Raw genomic sequence first — 21,908 nt, 5'->3', positions numbered from 1 at the left:
GTTGGAGAATTAAAGGAACTTTGGCTCATCAGTTATACCAGGGCAGGTTGTAGCTCAGTAGTAAGGCATTCGCTTGTATACAGAAAGTCCCAGATTCAACCAGTGAGATCTCAGGGTAGGGCAGGGAAAGGCTGCCAGTCAGTGTGGACAATATTGAGCTGCGTGGGCCACTGGTCTCACTCACTATAAGGCAAATCCCTATGTTCCTCTGATTAAATTTGCACATGGACAAAATGAAGAGTTCTGAAACAGCTTCCTTCTTTATTTTTAAATGATCTTTTTTTATAAATATTTATTAGAGTTTTCAATTTTATACAAACAAAAAAGAAAAAGAAAAAAAATATTAAAAACAAATCAATTTCAATATCAATTTTCAATAACATATTTCCTTGACTTCTTCATGCCTCCCCTTCTTGTTTTCTAGTTCAAATTGTTTATCCAGCAAATCCTAATCTCTTAACATTCCATTTAACTAACACCTTATTTTCCAATCAACTTCTTAAATTTTGTAACTTAAACAATATTTATACCAATTCTTTTTACCATAACAGCTAGAGACCACATAAATTCAATCCAGCATCTTTCAAGGTTCATTAATTTTGCAATGTTTCTGTAAATAGTCCTTAAATTTCTTCCAATCTTCTTCTGCCGACTCTTCTCCCTGGTCGCGGATTCTGCCAGTCATTTCTGCCAGTCCCATACAGTCAATCAACTTCATCTGCCATTCTTCCAGAGTGGGTAGATCTTGCGTCTTCCAGTGCTTTGCTATAAGTATTCTTGCTGCCGTATTTTTAGATGATCACATATGTGTCATTTAGTAAGCATCATCTTCAAAGAGGCGTGTTCTCTTTTATGGATGAATATGAAGAATTTCCCTCTTTTTCTTTTTCTTTGGAGTCCTCTATCTGGAGCCTCTATTAAGGTCCAGGGATTGCATACTCCTGGGGGTGTTAGATGGTTAATGGAGGGCCCTGGGTAGAAGACAGGGGAAAGTACATCTTCCAGGGTGAGAGGCTGGGAAGGGAAAGGAAAGATCCCAGCTGAGAACTGGGAGGAGCTGCTATCCCTCTGTGGATGGTAAGGGCTAAGAATTACTAAGAGGAGTCTGTACTTTACTTTTTCTATTTGCATTTTTTGTAGCTCCTATTTTATTGTATGATGAAAAACTTTAATAAAAATCTCTGAGAAAAAAAGATTTGCCTTTTAACATGGCACTGACCATCTGTCAGTTTTACAACTGCTAGGTCGCCCTGACCTAACCACTGTGATCCACACGACGGTCACCTCCAGGCTTGATTATTGTAACTCACTCTACGTGGGGCTGCCCTTGAGACTGACCCAGAAACTCCAGCGGGTGCAGAATGCCGCAGTGAGACTCTTCATGGGGTCCTTGCCGTGGGAGCACATTCACCCGGTGCTATACCAGCTGCACTGGCTCACGGTGGAGTACAGGATCAGGTTTAAGATGCTGGTTTTAACCTTTAAAGCCCTATACAGCCTAGGACCCTCATACCTACGGGACTGCCTCTCCTGGTATGTCCCACAGAGGACATTACGGTCTTCAAATAAAAACATCTTGGAGATCCTGGGCCACAGGGAGGTTAGGCTGGCCTCAACCAGAGCCAGGGCTTTTTCTGCTGTGGCCCCGATCTGGTGGAACGCTCTGTCACAAGAGACTAGGGCCCTGCAGGACTTGACATCTTTCCGCAGGGCCTGCAAGACAGAGCTGTTCCACCAGGCCTTTGGCCAAGGCACAGTCTGACCCCCCTCCTTCTGTAATCCTCATAGAACTCTAGCCATTAATTTAATAATGGTTGCCATTAATTTGATTCTGAATTGATTTTAGAATGTATTTCAATTAATTGACTGTGATTTTATGTAAACTCTGCTATTTTTATTGTTGTTAGCTGCTCTGAGCCTGGCTTTGGCTGGGGATGGCAGGATATAAATAAATTATTATTATTATTATTATTATTATTATTATTATTATTATTATTTACTAAAAAGGGGGATTAAGAATCTGCTGACTGATTAATTAATTAAGTTTGAAAGAAGTAAAATAGTTTATTAGTCTAACATTGTTTGGTCTAATGTTGCTGTTTGGTAATTTTGGCATAATAGATTTGTTACTTTTCAGGGTGCCCCAAGACTTCATTTTTTTAACACTGGTGTTTTTGCACTTACAATTATACCCAAGTCTTCTTCATTTTAGTGTCAGGCCTCCTTAGGGAGGAGGGTGTTTGTTTCTACGGAAGATTGTACCAACACATTGCTGCCTTGTTTATTTTAGGATGCAGTAGAGCACAATTGACTGATGCAGAAAAAATATAAAACTCTTCTGAAATTGAATTATTATTATTTTTCAATTTCACATTTTTTCCTGATCCTGCAAGCACTGCGCTGGAAGGCAGGCAGGAAGGGAGCAGTCCTTGAACTTTAAGAAGATGACCACTTACCACACATACACTTAATTTGTCCTGGTCAAACAAAATCTAATTTGCTTCTTTTTCATGAAGTAATCGTTTTCTGCTTGTAACATATGTAGTTCGCATGAACTGATAATCTTGCAAATGTTCCTGTGCAGAACCATTAGATGCAAAAATGCCATGCATTGATTGCTTACTACTTGTGTAATACTTGAGGTATACACAGCGGTTAAAGCTTGTTTACATGGTACTTGGAGGGAAGGCGGATGCCTTCATTTTGACTCTGGATCAGATGCAGCCAAGGTCATGAGCAAAGCATGCATTCTTGATAAGCTATGATGCTAACTCTTTTGAAGATTGAGGCACCAAGGAATATTAGGGCGAGAGGGTTCATCAGTATTATCACAATTCCAAATTTTAACAGGCAGTAGTAAAGTTGGCCAAGCCTGCTCTTGACCTGATGTTTCAAAGCAATGAGTCCTTGAGCACCTCAACTTTGTTTAAGGTCATAGAATTCCACTCTCCCTATCTACCTCAGTCACAAGGTCTATGAGCCTTCCCCTCATTCCTGTTTGGATTCAATTACAGCCTCTTTGCCCATATCCTAGCAGGTAGGCATGGTTTTATATGAGTCTTCGTCTACAGTGGTACCTCGGGTTACAGACGCTTCTGGTTACAGACACTTCAGGTTACAGACTCCACTAACCCAGAAATAGTACCTCAGGTTAAGAACTTTGCTTCAGGATGAGAACAAAAATCGTGCTCCGGCGGCACGGCAGCAGCAGGAGACCCCATTAGCTAAAGTGGTGCTTCAGGTTAAGAACAGTTTCAGGTTAAGAACGGACCTCCGGAACGAATTAAGTACTTAACCTGAGGTACCATTGTATTTGTATTCTATTTCTTTTTATTCACTTATCCTCTTCAAGAGCTTCTCCCATTTCATTACTACAACCTGAGAGATGGTAGATTGCCCTAAAGCCATCCAAATAGCCTCTCAGCTGACCAGAGATTTGGACCCGGGTCTCCCTGACTCAATTCCAAAACTCTCTCCACTACGACACATTGGTATCAAATTTTATTTGATAGGTACATGCACAAAAAGGACCCATCGCCATCCAGGTTTAGGGCAGGTGTTGCATATAGTGTGGTAGCCTGCATGGTATAGCAGTTAGTGTGTTGGACTAGCACTGGGTTCCAAATCCCCACTATGCTGTGGTGTTTTCACTGGATCAGTCATGCTCTCTAAGCCTAACTCACATCGCAATCCCTCCCTTGGAGAGGCTGGGATAAAGATGTCATAATAAAGAAGCGTCGCTTGTGTTGCTTGTCCGCATTTTCAAAACGTGATTCTTCATGAATGCAAGATGGATATCTTGAGTTTCATGATAACTTTGTTTGCTTGTTTTAGGCTCACTCATACCAATGGCCCGAGACGGGCAGAACAGACCCGAGCCAAGCTGCACCCCCAAAAGAAAGCTCTCTCCAGCATCCATTGGGAGCCCAAGTAGAACTAAGAAGCCAGTATGGTGGATGTCACAATCTGTTAGAATTTGAGAACGCTTGTGCAGATTCCAGCTCTTATAGAGAAGTGCCTGATTTGGAGCAGGACACCAGACGTCCGTTGCATCACAGGTTGCATCCAAATCCATTTGCCGCTCCTTCAGCTGCCAAGAGGTCTGGTCAGGACAGCCCGTTCTCTCCAGACTCGGCCTATGTTGTTCATCAGGATGGCAAGCAAAATTCCATGAACTTGACCTTTGCTAGGAATCCTCTTCAGCCGAGCTCCTACCAGAACCTCACAGGGTTTCCTTCACCATGTACTGGTGAAAAGAAGAAGAAATACCAATGTGATCCTGAAAACGCTTCTGGGTCCCGCCACCAGTATCCCTATAGGCGTACAGTTTCAGAGCCTCGGTCTACCGCCAGACATGGCAAGTGTTGGAACCTCGTAGGGCACAAGAGCTTTTCGGATGCCTACAATGCTGGTCTTCAACAGCCTGTAAACGGAGAAGTTTTGTCCTGGAACCCCAGACAGATTTATACAAAGAAGACCCTCGGCAGCTATGTTTCTGGTAACTCAGAGTAAGGATGCAGGATAATCAATATTATTAAAAGAGTCAGAGAATCAGGAGAGCATTGTAGATATATACAGGGCCGTCTTAAGCATATCTGGCACCATGGTGCAAAGATCCCTCTGGTGCCCCCCCCCCCCGGCAACTCCAAAACAAGGGATGGGGTGGTAGAAAATGTCCTCTGCCTTCCCCACCGCCCCGATCCCTGCCGTGGCAGCGGCGATTAAGCAGGAAAATGTGCTGGCAGACATGCTCTCTGGCTTTGGGGCACCCGAGAAGGCAGCCCGGGAAGGCTGTGCGCCACCTTTTGCCAGGAAGCAGGAGGAGGACCACGACAGGGAGCAGGGCAGTCTTTAGCAGATGCAGAGGCTTGGGAGGGAAGCTGCAGACAGCTTCCATCCTAAGCCTACAGGGGTCGCTCTCCTCCTGCGGAGGCTTGGGAACGAAGCTGCATGCCCGCCAGCCATATAGTTGGCAGGGCGCAGCTGGAGGGCATGCAGGGAAAGGGGAGGCTGCCGGTAAAGCTGCGCAGCTCCCCCACTCGCTAGGGCACCCCTGAGAGGCTGGCGCCCTGGCGCAACGAACCCCTAACAACAATGGGAAAGACGGCTCTGGATATATAGCTAGTACTCGCTCGTTTTCTCTTGATTTGGGCCTGAAATTGCCATGAATACGGACTGTGGTCCCCAATTAGCACATAACAGATACTAACTTTTCCACAGTATTGCCCATGTTTTTACCTATACAATTGTCTTGCAATACCTCTCATCCGCTGTAAGAGCATTTTAAAAAAATATATATTTTGTTGTGCTGCTTCTAGCATTCAGCATGCATCTTCATCTCTCTTTCACACATACACACACACACAGGCTTTGTTATCCCACTTAGCAGCCAGTGGAGTGAGTGGAGTAGCGGGGAAGGCTCACTCATTTGTTTTACAGCACAGAGAAACTTATTTGGTTATGCTATCTCATGGTACTTAACTAGCCAGCCAAAGCCGTCACCTTGACAAAGGAACTGGTTTGGCAAGCTTGATCTTATACATTCTACCCCACCAAATACAGGATTGCAGGTTCTGAAAGGGATTCCATCCAGACTGACCTCCCAACTCATAGCAGTTTTTTGTTTTTCCAACCAGCTGTCGTCTTAACAGACTGCTTATTTCCACACTCCACTGCAATATATATCATGGAATCATAGAATCCTAGAGCTGGAAGGGACCCCAGAGGTCACCTTGTCCAACCTCCTTCAGTGCAGGAATCTTAACTCAAGCATCCATGACAGGTGGCCATCCAACCTCTGTCTTAAAATCTCCATTGAAGGAGAGTCCACCACCTTCTAAAGAAGTCTGTTTCACTGTCAAACAGCTCTTACTGTCAGGAAGTTCTTCCATATGACAGGCCTTTAAATAGTTGAAGATGGTTATCATATCTTCTCTTAGACTCCTCTTTTCCAGGCGAAACATACCCAAGTCCCTCAACTGTTCCTCATAAGGCTTGGTTTCCAGACCCTTGGTCATCTTGGTTGCCCTCCTCTGCCCGTGTTCCAGCTTGTCAATATATTTCTTAATCTGTGGTGCCCAGAACTAGACAAGGTACCCTGCATGGGGTCTGACAAAGGCAAAATAGGGTGGTACTGTTGCTATACCTTACCCAACTCCCAACGCATATGACTACCTAGGTAAAGGTAAAGGTACCCCTGACCATTAGGTCCAGTCGCGGACTACTCTGGGGTTGTGACGCTCATCTTGCTCTATAGGCCGAGGGAGCCAGCGTTCATCCACAGACAGTTTTTTACGGGTCATGTGGCCAGCATGACTAAGCCACTTCTGGTGAACCAGAGCAGCGCACGGAAACACCGTTTACCTTCCCGCCGGAGCGGTACCTATTTATCTACTTGCACTTTGATGTGCTTTCAAACTGCTAGGTGGGCAGGAGCTGGGACCAAACAATGGGAGCTCACCCCATCGTGGGGATTCAAACCGCCGACCTTCTGATCAGCAAGCCCTAGGTTCTGTGGTTTAGACCACAGCACCACCCACATCCCTATATGACTACCTAGATAGGTCTAAAAATGATTCTCACCCCGCTGCTGTTTTCCATGCTCTTCCTTTTTACTTTGTTTCCTTTTGCTTCCCTTTTCCTGCTCTTCTTCCTTGAGGCCGTCCCATCCACCTGCTCACACCCCTGTAAGAGCCCTTTCCCCAGCCACCCGGCTCATCCAGGCGGCAGAGCGGCATCACCGAGAAATCTCTCAGCTGGCAGATGATCACCTCGCTGTGAGCCAGTTCACGGCCATGTTTCCTCCCATTATACAGAGGGGAGAGAGCGACTCGCAACTCAACATGGAGAGCTGTGAACAGACCCGCCAGCCCATTCTGAGCCGCAGCAATTCCGAAGGCTACTTGATTCAGATGGAAAAGCAAAAGGAGAGGAAGGAGAACAGGAAGGTAAGCTAGGAAGAGCATCAAGCAGAGCAGGGGTGGGTGGAAGCAGGCCTGTGGTCTCCTAGTGTTTTGTGATAGATCTGCAAGGAATTCTGGCTCTCAGTTCCTTGAGCAACAATGAAAAAGATCCCGATCACCTCCTTCTAAATCAGTGGTTCCCACCTTTAAGAGAGGACTCTGTGTTTCCTTTTCTCTTTGTTTCTCCGTTTTTGTTTTAATTTAGATTACTTTCTTCTGTCTTATTGCATTACCAAAAGAAAAAAAAAGCTGTAATAAAATCTTACCCAAAATAAATTAATCAGTGGTTCCCTAAGTAGGTGGTAGCACCCCTGTGGAGGGCAGGCAGTTACCTAGCGGAGCACAGGATGTATATATGACTACCAGGCGTTGAGAAGCTGGTTTTACCAAAGCAAGTACACCAGTTGTTTGTTTGTTTAATTCATAAAGCTAAATACCGTAGATTCCGGCGTATTAGGTGACTGGGCGTATTAGACGACCCCCCAAATTGGCAGCTGCCAATTTGGGGGTTCGTCTTATAAGCCCAGTCGCCTAATACGCTGGGCAGCTCCGCGCCAGGAGGAAGCCGCCCAGTGAAGACAGCTTAGCATTGCTGGGCAGCTTTGCCAGGCAGCTTCCTCCCGGCGCGGAGGCCACCGCCCACTGCTGCTGCTTCCAAAGCAGGCTCCCGGTGTATAAGACGACCCCTGACTTTTTAACCTGTTTTCCGGGGTTAAAAAGTCGTCTTATACGCCAGAATCTACGGTAGTTTTAATTGGAAATTATTACTGTTTTGAATTTTGAGTTAGTATCTTCCTTAGTGGAAGGCACTGAGGAGGAGTTTATGGACGCAAAGGGACAGCGGCCCCAAAAAACTTTGGAAACCACTGTGCTTACCAATCCATTTGCCACTTCTTCCTGCCGCCGCATTATGAGATCTGTCATACGGAAGGATGCAGGGGGCAGTTTCACCTTTAAGCTGTTGCATCCGTAAAATGGTTTCAAACACAGCCATTTATATACATCAGCAGGAAGCCAGGCTGCAAGTCCGAGAGGGAACCATTACCCTTGCCATGCCCATTTTGCTCCTCAATATACCCACCCCGCTTCCCAAGGAAAATAAACCGAAACCCATTGGATGCTACAGGATTCCTGAAGCTCAGATATTCTCACAACAAACTTAACCAGGGTCCCAGTTCACTACAGCTTTGATTTTGTGGTTCCTTTTCTCAACAGCATGTCCAGACTCCATGCAGTAACAATTACATCCTGAAACTGGGACAGGACGATTTTGAAAAATATCGTCATGCACCCATGACAAATTGTAATGTTTAAGAAGCTGGCTTCTGGCCCCAGAGCAGACAGGCTAAGCCGAAATAATTGTCCATGAGTGATGACTCAGATGGCTCTTTGTGGATTGCTGCTTCACTGCCCCTAAGAAGGGGGTTAGCTGGATTAGAACCATAACTGCAGGGCAGATTTCCTTCCCTTTCTCTTCCTCCATATCCAGACTATCATCTTTTGTTCCCTTTTTTGGATAACGGTCTTAACACACAGGCACACAGGCTTCTGAAGAATTTCACAGAGGGTTGCCATTTATAATACAACCTGGCCCCCAACTTTTGAGAAGTTCTCTTTGCTTGCTTGCTGGAAATGTTTACATTTTTCTCAAAGACAGCCACAACAACACCAAGTTGTGAGAATGATCCTTGACAGAAAGGGATATCAGTTTCTAATTCTAGTTTTCCTTATCAAGCTGCTGGCCCAAGTCTTCCTTTTCCCCCAGCCTGTGGGTGGGACTCTCACAGCCAAATTCTCTGGGGATATTATGCTGGATGCTTCAGAGCAAACAGAAATTTGTATCTCGGCGGTTAAAGCTGTGTGGGGCAAGTGAGAGCCCAGGCACACTCACCAAAAAACTTAAAAATAAGATCCCCATTCCTATTGCAGTTCCTGAGTTTGCAATTGGGCCTGTGCAGCAAATTCAGAGCCTTCCTGTCAACGCTTGTGTTGTCTTTGGCTCAGCTGAGTTGTCACAGGAAGCCACTGTTTCCCATACAGGAGCAAGTTATGGCAAGGAGCTCATGTGTCATGCTTTGTCCTCCTCTTGTGCATGCCAGAGGAAATCGAAAGCTTTATTCCAGTTCTGAACAAACCACAGTTTCTCTTGATGTTCCCAAACTCAAGGAACTGCGGCTTGTTTATGCTCTAGTTAGTGAAAGCAAACCAGGATCAAAGCAAAGTTTCAGGTGCTCACTTGTTCACTAACTCGAGTTTCAACCAACCACAGTTTACGAGTTTGAATGTCATGGGGAATATCTTCAAGGCCCCTCTCCAGTTGTTGTTGTTTTTCCTGCTCTTCTTGTGGTCATTATTGATCCTTGCAGTCCTGGTTAAATAAGTATTCTAACAATGAATGGTGGAGGTCTTTGCCTTTTGCTCTGAAAGCAAAACTTCATCCCAACATCCCAACTCTCTGCTTAGGGTTCCAGGACAAAAGGCTACATGAAGATGGACCTCAAGCTTGGAGGCCTTGGACCTGACTATGAAACCATCAAAGAGAAAGTAAGCAGCATGCATGGCAATTAAAAAACTAAAAAAATCTTTTGCACATCTTGCAACTGCCCTGCAGTGGGGACAACAACAGGTGCAATATTATTGTTGTTAATATTAATATATTTAATATTGGGCAGTATCCAATGCTCCCCTTCCACTAGAACAAGTGATGTACACTATCAGAATGGGCCTCTCCTCTCCCCTGAAGCCTCTGGTGTGCTTCCAAAATCGGCTCTGGAGGGACGAAAGGAAACACGAATGCTACTGGGCCAGCAGAACTCCACCAGTGCTACTTTGGATACAGGCTGTTGTTGTTGTTACTGATACTACTACTACTATATTTTTAATTGATTTGTTAATTTATTAGATTTGTTACCTGCGCTTCACCACTAGCTCCTCCATCGTTCTGCCCTGACACTGAGGTCCAGCGCCGAGGGCCTTCTGGCGGTTCCCTCGCTGGGAGAAGCCAAGTTACAGGGAACCAGGCAGAGGGCCTTCTCGGTAGTGGCGCCCGCCCTGTGGAACGCCCTCCCACCAGATGTCAAAGAGAAAAATAACTACCAAACTTTTAGAAGACATCTGAAGGCAGCCCTGTTTAGGGAAGCTTTTAATGTTTAATAGGTTATTGTATTTTAGTGTTTTGTTGGAAGCCACCCAGAGTGGCTGGGGGGACCCAACCAGATGGGCGGGGTATAAATAATAAATTATTATTATTATTATTATTATTATTATTATTATTATTATTATTATTATTATTATTATTAATTATTGCTCCCAGGGCAAGTCACAACAATGTAAAAATGCAGTATTAAAATCAGTTAAATCAATTTACAATCAGAAAAATTGGGATGGGGGGTGGCCTAAGGGGCCTGAGCCTGCTGTCCCTTTCCCATTTTTTTTTCCTTCAAGGAAGCACTGTCCTGGTGAGACCCCAGCCACCCCCACTGTCTTCATTTTCCTGGAGGCATCTATACCTTTAAATTAGCACCTGCAAATGGTACACAAATTTGTGGTGTGGGGCTGTTCCCCAAATGAATTCTTTGTGTTATGTAGCAGCATCCCTAAGGGACAATGAATTTGAAATTGGGGGCAGTGGAGGTTTTTTAAGTCGGGAATGGTGTGGAGACTTGGACTCCCATCAACCCCTCATCAATGGCAATTATGTCTGGGGCTGATGCGGACTGGAGTCCCCAAAACATCTTGGTGGGTGCAGCCTGAGGGAATCTAGACTAGATGATCTGCTCCCAAAGAAACAGAGGTGGGGGCAGGGGCGGACACTGTGTCCTCCAAACCCAGGCGCATTCAAAATAGATCATATTTTCAATCTGCCGTTTTCTTTGCCCTTTGGCAAAGGTATCCATTAGTCGATACTCACCTGCGGAGAATTCCAATTGCAGATAAGTACACCCAAGTTTATTCTCTTCCGGCTGGTTCAAGTGTGCATTACTTTAATGCAATTGAGCTGCCCTTGCGAATTCAGATGGCCTGGCTTTATTGCAGAAGGGAGGAAAATGAAAGTAAACACAGCAGAGCAAATGCAGCCGTAGAGTAGCTGAATGCACATTAGGCCCTGTTAAGAAACATCAGGTGTTGCTGGACCAAAGAAGAAGATGGAGCCAATCATCCAAGAAAGGGCCTGAAAGAAGCCTCTTTTCTCCCCCTTTACCGTGGATGATTTTGCAAGATGCTCTGAGCAGATAGATGGGAGAACATAATCCTGGCTGCCCTTCCACCCTACTGATAAGACAACAGTCATATAGCATTTGCAGTCTAGGAGAGCACCGCGGGGTGTTGCAGTGGGGGAAATAATTCAGCAGACAGCACCAGTCCAGAGTACTTTAAAAGCTGCTTTGATTCCTTTGGCCTTGTGTGTGAAATGAAGCAGATTGTACAGCTGAAATGGGAATAAATGCAGAGATCCATAGCTACACATACAGCCTTTGTGAAACCATGAGGTTTTGTTTCTCCATAAAATTATGTGTCAAGCATAACATGCCATTCTGGTATGACTAGGGCCACAATGATGTTTTATCGTGTTTTTAATATTTTTTGTTGTGGTGGTGGTTGTTGTTGTTAGCCCTCAGCAATGAAAAGGTTATATGCTCGCCCCAATATGATTTTTTATTATTTTATTTTTTTTAATAAATGTTTATTAGGGTTTTACAAAACATAAAAATCAAACACTACATATACCAACACAGAAAAAAACAAAAAACAAAAACATTCACACATAATACAGAAAAAGAAAAAAGAAAAAAAAATCCACTTTTAACTTTCAAGATTTCGTATTCCTCTTTCCTGACCTCCTCACATCTCCCTTTTTTGTGTTCCTCTTTATTCCGTCAAATTCAGCAAATTCTAACCCTCTTTCAAATTTCATTTATAATTATAGGCTCCCACTTATTAAATCTCTAGTTTCCCCTCTTTTTTAACTCCTTTTTTTCCTATCTCCTTTAACCATATCCCAAATGCCATGTTACCTTTACATCCCACATCATTTTAACATTCAAACAATTTACAATGTTTCTGTAGATAATCTTTGAACTTTTTCCAGTCCTCTTCCATCATTTCTTCTCCCAGGTCTCGGATTCTGCCGGTCATTTCTGCCATCTCCATATAGTCTATCACTTGCATCTGCCATTCTTCCACGGTGGGCAAATCTTGTGTCTTCCAATATTTGGCGAGAAGTATTCTTGCTGCTGTTGTTGCGTACATAAAAAATGTTTTGTCTTTCTTTGGCACCAATTGGCCGACTATGCCCAAAAGGAAGGCCTCTGGTTTCTTAGGGAAGGTAAATTTAAATACTTTCTTTAATTCATTGTAGATCATTTCCCAGTAAGCCTTAACCTTTGGGCACGTCCACCAAAGATGAAAGAATGTTCCCTAAGCTTCTTTGCATTTCCAACACTTATTATCAGGCAGGTGATAAATTTTTGCAAGCTTAACTGGGGTCATGTACCACCTGTAAATCATTTTCATTATATTCTCCTTTAGGGCATTACATGCCGTAAACTTCATACCGGTGGTCCACAACTGTTCCCAGTTTATTTTTTAAATAAAAAAATATATTAAACCATAAAATAAAGATTTAAAGATTTAAGCACATGCTTCTCCAGACCATGGTTAATCCATCGCCACACATGTCTGGAATGGCACGAGTGGCGTCTAAGATGAAAAATCATTTCTAAGGAAATTCCCACCCACTTACTATAAATTTCAGTAGTTAAATATTGAAATTTTTAATATTGTATTGCTTGTAAGCCACCCAGGGGCTATTTATTGATGGGTAGCTATAAAAATTTAATGCATAAATAAACTTGAGTTTGAACATATCTCCATTGTTGAAATAAGGCAGATGGATATACAGTGGAACCTCGTGTTATGTACCTTCCCCCTTGCAAAAACTGTGGGTTATGAGCTCCGCTAACCCGGAAGTAGATGCTCCCAGTTGCGACCTTTTCCCTGGGATGCGAGCGGAAGTCGCGCGCCAGCAGCATGGCAGCAGTGGGAGGCAGCATTAGCGAAAGCGCACCTCATGTTATGAGCGGTTTTGGGTTACAAATGGATCTCCAGAATGGATTAAGTTCGTAACCGGAGGTACCACTGTATAACTGTTTCTGTTGTTTTGAAAACATAAAAGATGAACAACCTGCCTGGAACATGAGAGGAGGGGCAGGAATGGTCACTGGTAGTCCTGTTCAACTTGATAGAATATCCATGTCATGTCATTTATGAAGCCAAAAGTGAGCTAAACTTTCAGTGGTTTCTCTTTAAGTGTCCTATCCACACCCTCAAAGTAAGCTGGGTGAGCTGACCACGCAATCAGAAACACAAAAGAGAACAGAAGATAATTTAAGTCATTAGTCATGTTTGTATCCTGTGTGTTCCTCAAGATGTTTATGGTGGCATAAACCCCATTTCATCTTCACAACATTCCTGTGATGTAGGCTAGGGCGAGAGGCCATGCTTTGACAAATACCACCCACTGATCTTTGTACTCCTGGGATTAAGAAGTCCAGCACTCTATCCTCTTCCAGAAGCAGCTGACACAGTGCCCTCCAGATATTTCTGAACCACAGCTCCCATCATCCCAGATCATTGGCCATGCTTGGCGGGGGAGTTGGGAGTCCAACAACAGTCCCTGCTCTCGTCTCGAAATTTATCACCGACCATCACACCGCATCCTTACAGTATCCGCCCCAGACTTGTTAAACAGTCCTTCCACTACTGCCATTTGTCTCCTGACAGTCCGAAAAGATGAAGCAACAGAAGGAATATGCCAAGCAGGTTAAGGAACACAACATGAAGAACATCTCGAGCGCTCGGAAACCGCAGCCAAGGCACGACAACAAATCGTCCCTGTCCAGGCAGAAGGTGAGTCAGCTCCCAGAAAGAGAAACTCAGCAAGTAGAGGGATAAGAGGCACTGGATGGCTCAGCCCCTTTCCTTGAGTCAACAGCATATAGGATGCTTCCATGTGGCAGTTTATTGCTCATGCATCACATGCAGTGGCGTAGCGTGGGTTTTCAGCACCCGGGGCAAGGCAAGTAATTTGTGCCCCCTAACCCATGGATTTGCGCCCCCTAACCCGTGGATTTGCGCACCCTAACCCTAACCCCCAGATGTTGCGCCCGGTGCGGCCGGCCCCCCCTGCACCCCCCATGCTACGCCACTGATCACATGCAGTTGGTTTGTGTGTTTTTTGCATCATCCATGCAACACCATTCTCATCAAAAGGCCATCCCACTTCTCGCACCTCAGCTCAATCCACTTTTGCCATTTCTCTAGGATTTTATTTACATAATGGATTTTCCACTGGAAACTTTGAATCCAGATTAAGCGGGGAGACGGTTTGAGGTGGCCTTTTGATGAAAAGACGGTGTGGTGCAGGCACTAAGCAAAGCTTTTACGCATGAGGAACGCCAAGTCGATAAACTGCCACTTGGACATGCCCACAGAGGCTCTCTGTGCTGTAAAACATGCAGTTCGCATGGTAAATTACCACTTAATGAATGGTTATCTCTGTTCACCTGCTGCTTCTCCCTTAAAGCAGCATGAAGGTGATTTCAGCAGACCAGTGGCTGGGAAGATGGCAGGCATGGTAAAGCATCCTTAACCCGTCCACCACCCACTTCTCAATTTTTTAGATTTCCCCAACCCTAGTTACTTTTCTCCCATATTCCAAACTTGCATGTGGAATCCCAGCTGGGGAGGAGGGACAGTGTGTGAGGGATGTGGGTGAGGGGTCATTGTGTGGAAACAGAAGCCAGGGGGAGGGTTAAGCATCCCTCCTCCAGCCTATGGCTTTCCACTTGAAAACGGAACCCAGCCACTGGCACTGCCAGGTGAGAAGTAGATGCTGGATGTGTAACTGTGCCCTTTCCTGGGAAGCGCAGTGTTCCCCCTTGCTGTGTTCATTCATTTTTTCATTTGCTTCCTTCAGGCCCTAGAGTACGCCAAGACCATTCCCAAGCCCAAGCTATATGTGTCGAGGCCGTCAGAACAAGAGCCCAAGGACGAAAAGAACCTGGCGCGCACCTTAAACGGAGAGAATCTTCCTCCCATTTCATCTCTCGAATCCCTGCAGAACAGGCACGAAAAGGAGAAGCAAGTCGTTGCAGCTTTCAAAACCCTTCATATTGTATGAGACTGAGCCCAAAGTCACAGGGACTGCAGGCCTTCTGAGGCAGCAGAGAACTGGACCGTTTTGCTCTGCTCTTTTGATGGTCGCCCCAAATGCCCAAGGACTGGCATTGAATTATGAGTTTCTGCTATCACAAAATGAACTTTGAAGATGTGAAGTATTTTTCTCTCCTTATTCACCCTCCCTCCCTTGTTTTTATTTTTTTTTATGTCAGATTTTATTGTTGCTAATTAAAGAGTTGGATAGGTAATGTTCTAGAACGGTCTTAATTTATTTACACCACCTTTCCCCCTTTTATTATTTCCTTGCCAAATCCTTCGCTGGGCCAATGTCATATTACACCTAGGGCCACTACAGGTTGGTGAGGGGTTGTGTTTTTGGAGGGTGGTTGGGTGGTATGAACACTGTTATTTTCCAGTCAGGCAGAAGTCAGCTAAAGTAAATACAGTGGTACCTCAGGTTAAGTACTTAATTCGTTCCGGAGGTCCGTTCTTAACCTGAAACTGTTCTTAACCTGAAGCACCACTTTAGCTAATGGGGCCTCCTGCCGCCGCCGTGCTGCCAGAGCACGATTTCTGTTCTTATCCTGAAGCAAAGTTCTTAACCTGAAGCACTATTTCTGGGTTAGTGGAGTCTGTAACCTGAAGCGTATGTAACCCGAGGTACCACTGTATATGATTTTATGCTAATGATGTGTGTTGAAATGCTGTCAGATGCTCAAGCTGACTTGAAGTACCTTTGGAAATGCTCTGGGGTGGCTTGTTTCAAAGAAAAACTGCAAGCAACAGTTATGCCAAGGTGTAATTTTGGTGCCTTCCCCAGGGGTCGCAGATGACACTTGATCAGGAACTTGAACTACTAAAAGCTTAATGAACTACAGGCAGCCCACCCAGCCCAGACCTGTTTATGTGGGAGTTACATCCCAAGGCACCTCACGTGCAGTGCCGGATTTACATATAAGCTAAAGAAGCTATACCTTAGGGCCCCACTCTCTTGGGGCCCCCAAAAAAATCTAAAGAGGAAAAAAACTCGATGTACATTTCCAAAATATAAGATAAAAAATAAATAAAATAAAAGCTACATACAGCAATAGTGTTTTGTGTTGTGTAGGCTCCTATTTGTTATGTGCAAGTGGCTTTAGATACCTATGAGGTCTATGAATTACTATATAGCATATATCCAACACGAAAAACAGTGACAATTTGTTGTTGACAAAGGACAGCTGGACATATAAAGGGCCCCATTCCCTTCAGTAGCTTAGAGCCTCATCAAACCTAAATCCAGCTCTGCTCACGTGTTGGTGAAATCACGTGTAATTGAAACCCATGAAAAAGCCTGCAAACACCCCATTCCACCCTTTTAGTGATGTTTCAGTGACATCTTTATGACATTTCCAGGTCACTTCCAGATTCAGCATGACGCATATGTGCACATATTGAATGCACGTAAATGGGGGCTGCCTGTACTGAACTAAATCATGGTTTCAGTTACTTGGGCGTTCATTTTGCAGAAACAGTGGCATGGAAAAGTCACCCTTCTGTGCCTTCTAAAAGGTAAAGGGACCCCTGACCATTAGGTCCAGTCATGACCGACTCTGGGGTTCCGGCGCTCATTTCGCTTTATTGGCCGAGGGAGCTGGCGTTTGTCCGCAGACAGCTTCTGGCAAACCAGAGCAGCGCACGGAAACGCCGTTTACCTTCCCGCCGGAGCGGTACCTATTTATCTACTTGCACTGAGTGCTTTCGAACTGCTAGGTTGGCAGGAGCAGGGACCGAGCAACAGGAGCTCACCCCGTCGCAGGGATTTGAACCACCGACATTCGGATCGGCAAGTCCTAGGCTCTGTGGTTTAACCCACAGCGCCACCCACGTCCCTTCTGTGCCTTCTAGGACTCCACAAATTACATTCAGGAATCAAAGTGAGCAATATGGCTTCCTTAGCCCTTACTCTACACAGTGTGAAACGATTCCCAAATCAACGTTTCTCCAGTTTCATTGTGTGTGTGTGTATCCCCATATTGTGCTTTTTATTTTGAAAATGGCTTAGAGACTGCCTTAGAGTTAAGCAGTATACCATCATATGGAAGGAAAGAAGAAATACTCTGCAGCATATCACTGACACAAAAATAGCACACCAGTGGTGGATTCATACTGTATCTAGTCCACACATCCTACCACTTTAGTAGGGATTCTGTAATGCTTCCCCAAGCTTATCCACAATATTGCTGTCTGGAGGGGCAACTCTTGCATGATAGCACAACAAAAGAAAAATCAAGGGGGGGGGGATCCCAGTATGAAAATTTACAGGATTTCAGTGGGAAGCTATAGGACATGCACTGTATGGAAATGGAGCAGCATATCCACTCCAAAATGCTTGCAGGCACAAATAGTATTGAAAGTGGAAATGAATATAACCACCCCGATACCATCCTGAGCACAAATCATCATGAATGCACAATGCAAAGGCTGTCTGACAGAACCTCAAGTGAATACTCAGAAGCCATGGCAAATTCCAGGGGTCTGGTGCATTGTGAACAGTGTCATTTGGACCAGTCCTGTGGAATGCTCTTCCTAAGGAGATCCAGCAGGCATCTTCTACATTAACCTTTAAATGTTTGCTGAAAACCTTTCTGTGCTGCCAGACTTACCCAGACCACATATTTCCTGTAACAGTCAGCAGGTGATCTGTAAATTTGCATGTGGTCTTCATTGTGCAATTGTAAACAGCTCTGATTTTCTTTTTTGCGAAGCTGAGATGCAGAAGTGGCCTTTTTTTAACAAATAAGATAATAAATAATCTTACATACCTTGTGCAAAGTGTGGAACCTTGCACAGCCCAAGAATGTGGCTCTACTGCTCCTTTGGAAAGCCAAACTAGAAAGCATTTAGCAGGCCCATATTTTGAAAGCGGCTCAGTTTCTGGACCCCTTCACACCTAGGAAGCTGCCTTATACAGTGGTACCTCTGGTTAAGAACTTAATTCGTTCTGGAGGTTCTGGAGGTTCGTTCTCCCCCAGAGTGCCACTGAGACAGCTGCCTCAGCAAGCCTCATTATAGCACTGGCCCTGACTTAGGTCTCCCAAATAATGCTGCGACAGAGTAACATTTCCATACTGCATAAGAACTGCTTATCTACAAATAATAATCATCCCACCCCAAAATGGTAACACTTTGAAGCATCTCTTAGTAGGGCCCAAAACTTGTTTCTCTGATTAGATGTGATAATCCCCCTAAATACAAAGCTTGAGAACCTATTTTTTAATGAAAGCTTCAGAGGGATATCAAAGAACTATTTACTCGCATCTAATATTTTAATTAGATTATATTCTCAATTTAACCCATTACACACACACACTGCTTTGATGAGCTGCACGCCTAGTGTTTGGCCCCAGATGCTGGAGGTAATGAATGCTGGACCTCTTTGATTTAATAAGCATTTCTGCCTTTCCAGTCTGACTCTCTTTGTATCTATTTTTTATTAGTATTATTATTTTTTTCCTGAGCCCATAGAATTTGGTTAATTGAAGGAGTCTCTTACCACCACACATTAAGGGCTCTAAATTAGCATTCCCTTTTCCGATTAGAAAATGCAAGCGGGCATTTTTGCTTTGATCCAAGGATTTAGCTGAAGTAGCCCGTGCTCCCTTGAAAATGAGCTGATGGCCTTGTTATTAGGATAAAATGCAAATGAGGCCATGTGTTAGGAAATGCTTAATGTCTTAATTGATCACCTTCTGTACTGTCTGCGCCTTCCTTACATCTTCCACATCACCTGGAAATGAGGACGCCATTGAGAAAGGCAGGTACAACCTCAGCTTTTAGGGACATTCAAATTGCACCCATTAAACCCCTAAATTGTACCCATTAATCCCCTAAACACACGCACAGCACTTTAACTTTTAACAATGCTCTGTCGCTTCTTTTAACAGTGAACTTGGGCAATCAATGAAGATATTTATACTTTCATTTTCAATTCCCTTGAAGAACTCCATCTTCGTCTTAGGATATTTAGCTTATTCTCTTTGCAGAGTGGTATTTCAATTGTTGGGCGAGATGGTTGGATAGTGTTCTCGAAGCTATCAGCATGAGTTTGACCAAACTGCGGGAGGCAGTGGAAGACAGGAGTGCCTGGCATGCTCTGGTCCATGGGGTCACAAAGAGTCGGACACGACTAAACAACAACAACAACGTTTCAATTGTTGTTGGCCAGGATGGTTGGAAAAGGGGAGAGAGCCATTGTTGGGTGGTGGAGCATAGAGCAGTCTATGCAAATGGTATCTCTAGGTAGAGCTGCCTGAAACCGTGGAGAGCTGCTGCCAGTGTTGACCTACTGAGCTGTATGGACCCAGGTGGTCTGACTTGGTGGTAGCTTCCTTTGTTGTGAATGTCCTCTAAAGGTTGAGCGGCTAAAACTTACCAAAGGGTCATTGAAGAGTGCTGACTTCTCTTTTTTGAATCCTTTGAGGCCAGACATTTAGAGGCTGTTGCTTTTTTTTTTATTATTTATTTACAGCAGTGATTAAAAGACAGGGAGGCCTTGCAATACTTTTGTCAGTCAACGCATGTCTGTAATGTCTTCCTTGTATGGGGTTGCTTTGAAATTCCAGGAGTTCTTGAGAAGTAACCATGTCCCCAGCTTGAGAAAGATGCACAGTGCATGCAAGTCCCATGGTGATCAATGGGGCTTACTCTCTAGTAAGCATGCTTGGGCTCTAAGCCTCCATGGTTTCTCAAACTTGGGTCTCCAGCTGGTTTTGGACTACAGTTCCCAGCATCCCTTACCACTGGTCCTGCTAGCTAGGGATGCTAGGAGTTGTGTTCCAACAACAGCTGGAGACCCAAGATTGGGAAACACTGCCTTACATCAAGGATAGGGAGTCTGTGGTCTTCCAGATGTTTCTGGATGCCAGCTCACATCATCACTGACCATTGGCTGTGCTGTCTGGGGCTGATGGGAGTTGGAGTATGGCAACATCTGGAGGGTCAAAGCTTCCCCACTGGAATAATATTCTTGCAGGAATATTAGTCAGGCTGGCATGAGAAAAATAAAATTAATAAGTAGAAGGTCACAACACTGATCCCTGTCTTACAGGAATATTAGCCAGGCTGGCATGAGAAAAATAAAATTAATAAGTAGATGGTCGCAAGAAGAGGACAAGCAGAAGTGATTTAATGCAAATGCTAGCAAGTAAGGGGAAATGTTTGTTTTTACTTAGGTTGTCAACCACTTTGAGGATTTTGATTTTTAAAAGAGGGTTGTAAAATTAGAAATAAAGTGTTGTCTTTGTGTCAAGAGGTAGACTACTCTGGAATACAAATATTTTACCTTCCTAACCATGTTTAATGACTGTGTTTATATTATATCCTAGACAACATGATCCCCTGTTTCGGAATGATAGCTTTTTGCTATCCTGTCATTAGAATGAAATGTGGAGGGCGCTCAATTTAGCTTGTTATCCAAAAGAACAGGTCAGACTGCCCTTTTAAACTTCCAGATCAACAATATTTTCTTTCTGTGCAGTCAGGAAAAGGAGTTTCCCTTGGTTAAAAGGCACAGTCTTTATGGTTTAACCTTCAAGCTTGCATTAATCAGCAGACGTTGTTTTTCAAACTGTGCTCCAGAGAACCTTGAGGGGTTCCTCAGAAACAGATCTTGAGTAACTCGGTGAAATTATCCATCACAGCACACAAGCGACCATGTCAGACCAATGGAATAGCTGCAGAGAAATGCACATCATGTTCTACATTATGTACAGCACTTGACGGATGGAGTCAATGTGGAAATGTACCCACTGCTGTGTGTTCAAATGTACAATCACCAGTCCTCTTGTGGATCAAGCTCGAGGAGAGACAGTTATGCATGTTTTCAGCAGAACCTGTCTGTACACAGCATCAGTTGGCTAGAACCAGTGACGCAATGAACTCACCACAAGCCCTTTTTGAACGTTCATATCAGTGTGCCTTTTTTCTGTATCAATGAGCAGTTTTTCAGCATTTAGACAACATTGTTGTACTCTTATTAAGGATTAAGAGACCCGTGCATGTTTGATTGGATGCATTCAGTCCTTGGGAATATTTCTTTAAAGGCAGGCAGTTTGTCTGAAGCACAGGGGCAAGTGCAGATCAAATGAACAAGATCTACATTCAAATGGCTGGCCAGTACATCTGTCAAATATAGGGCAAAGATGTGAAGTGGAGTGTGGGGGGGAGATCCAGACTCAGAAGTGGGGGAAACCATAGAATCAAGACACTGGTTGTGTGCACATTGTACATTCAAAGCACCTGACTTCCCCCAAAGAATCCTGGGAGTTGTAGTTTAAGGGTGCTGGGAATTGTACCCCTGTGAAGGGCAAACTAGAGTTCCCAGGATTCTTTAGGGAAACCCAAGTGCCCTAAATGCATTATATATATGAAGCTTTAGGCTGCAATCCTAACTCTGCTTACCTGGGAGTAAGCCTCATTGAATTAGATAGGTCTTGTTTTCTGAGCAGACATGGTTATGGGTACAGCCCTAGTCATACTGTACTTGTTAGGGTTCCATTGATCTCAATGAGCCAAAGGATGACTAAGACTGGAACAAACCCACAATTCTAATTTGTGGGTCATTTGTGTGTAGCCTCAGTTCAAACAGAGTTTTGGCCAGAACTGTTTATGAACTGAGTGTGTGCACTAGGCTATCAGCAGTGTTCCTGCAGCATGTGACTGGGGGGGTGCGGTGTCCCTGTGCAAACTGAGTGTGTTCCATGATGACAGAAAGCTTGAAATCCA

The 21,908-nt window shown here is 44.3% G+C and overlaps 1 protein-coding gene across 3 annotated transcripts in view; it reads left to right on the top strand.

The window, feature by feature from the left end:
• JHY (junctional cadherin complex regulator) overlaps positions 1-15,391 on the top strand; it is a 39,289-nt gene extending 23,898 nt beyond the window's left edge. For all 3 annotated transcript variants that reach the window (XM_083588575.1, XM_083588576.1, XM_083588577.1), the window contains exons 4-8: positions 3,835-4,508; positions 6,659-6,947; positions 9,426-9,506; positions 13,746-13,871; positions 14,941-15,391. In XM_083588575.1, coding sequence (XP_083444701.1) covers positions 3,835-4,508; positions 6,659-6,947; positions 9,426-9,506; positions 13,746-13,871; positions 14,941-15,144 — 1,374 coding nt within the window. In that variant the 3' untranslated portion in view covers positions 15,145-15,391. The remainder of the gene's footprint in view (positions 1-3,834; positions 4,509-6,658; positions 6,948-9,425; positions 9,507-13,745; positions 13,872-14,940) is intronic.
• Positions 15,392-21,908: the final 6,517 nt, after the last annotated feature.

This window comes from Podarcis filfolensis (assembly GCF_964270895.1).
Source record: "Podarcis filfolensis genome assembly, chromosome: 15".
NCBI classification, from domain to species: Eukaryota; Metazoa; Chordata; class Lepidosauria; order Squamata; family Lacertidae; genus Podarcis; species Podarcis filfolensis.
The sequence above is the reverse complement of the archived record's forward strand: the minus strand, read 5'-3'. Positions and strand labels throughout refer to the sequence as shown.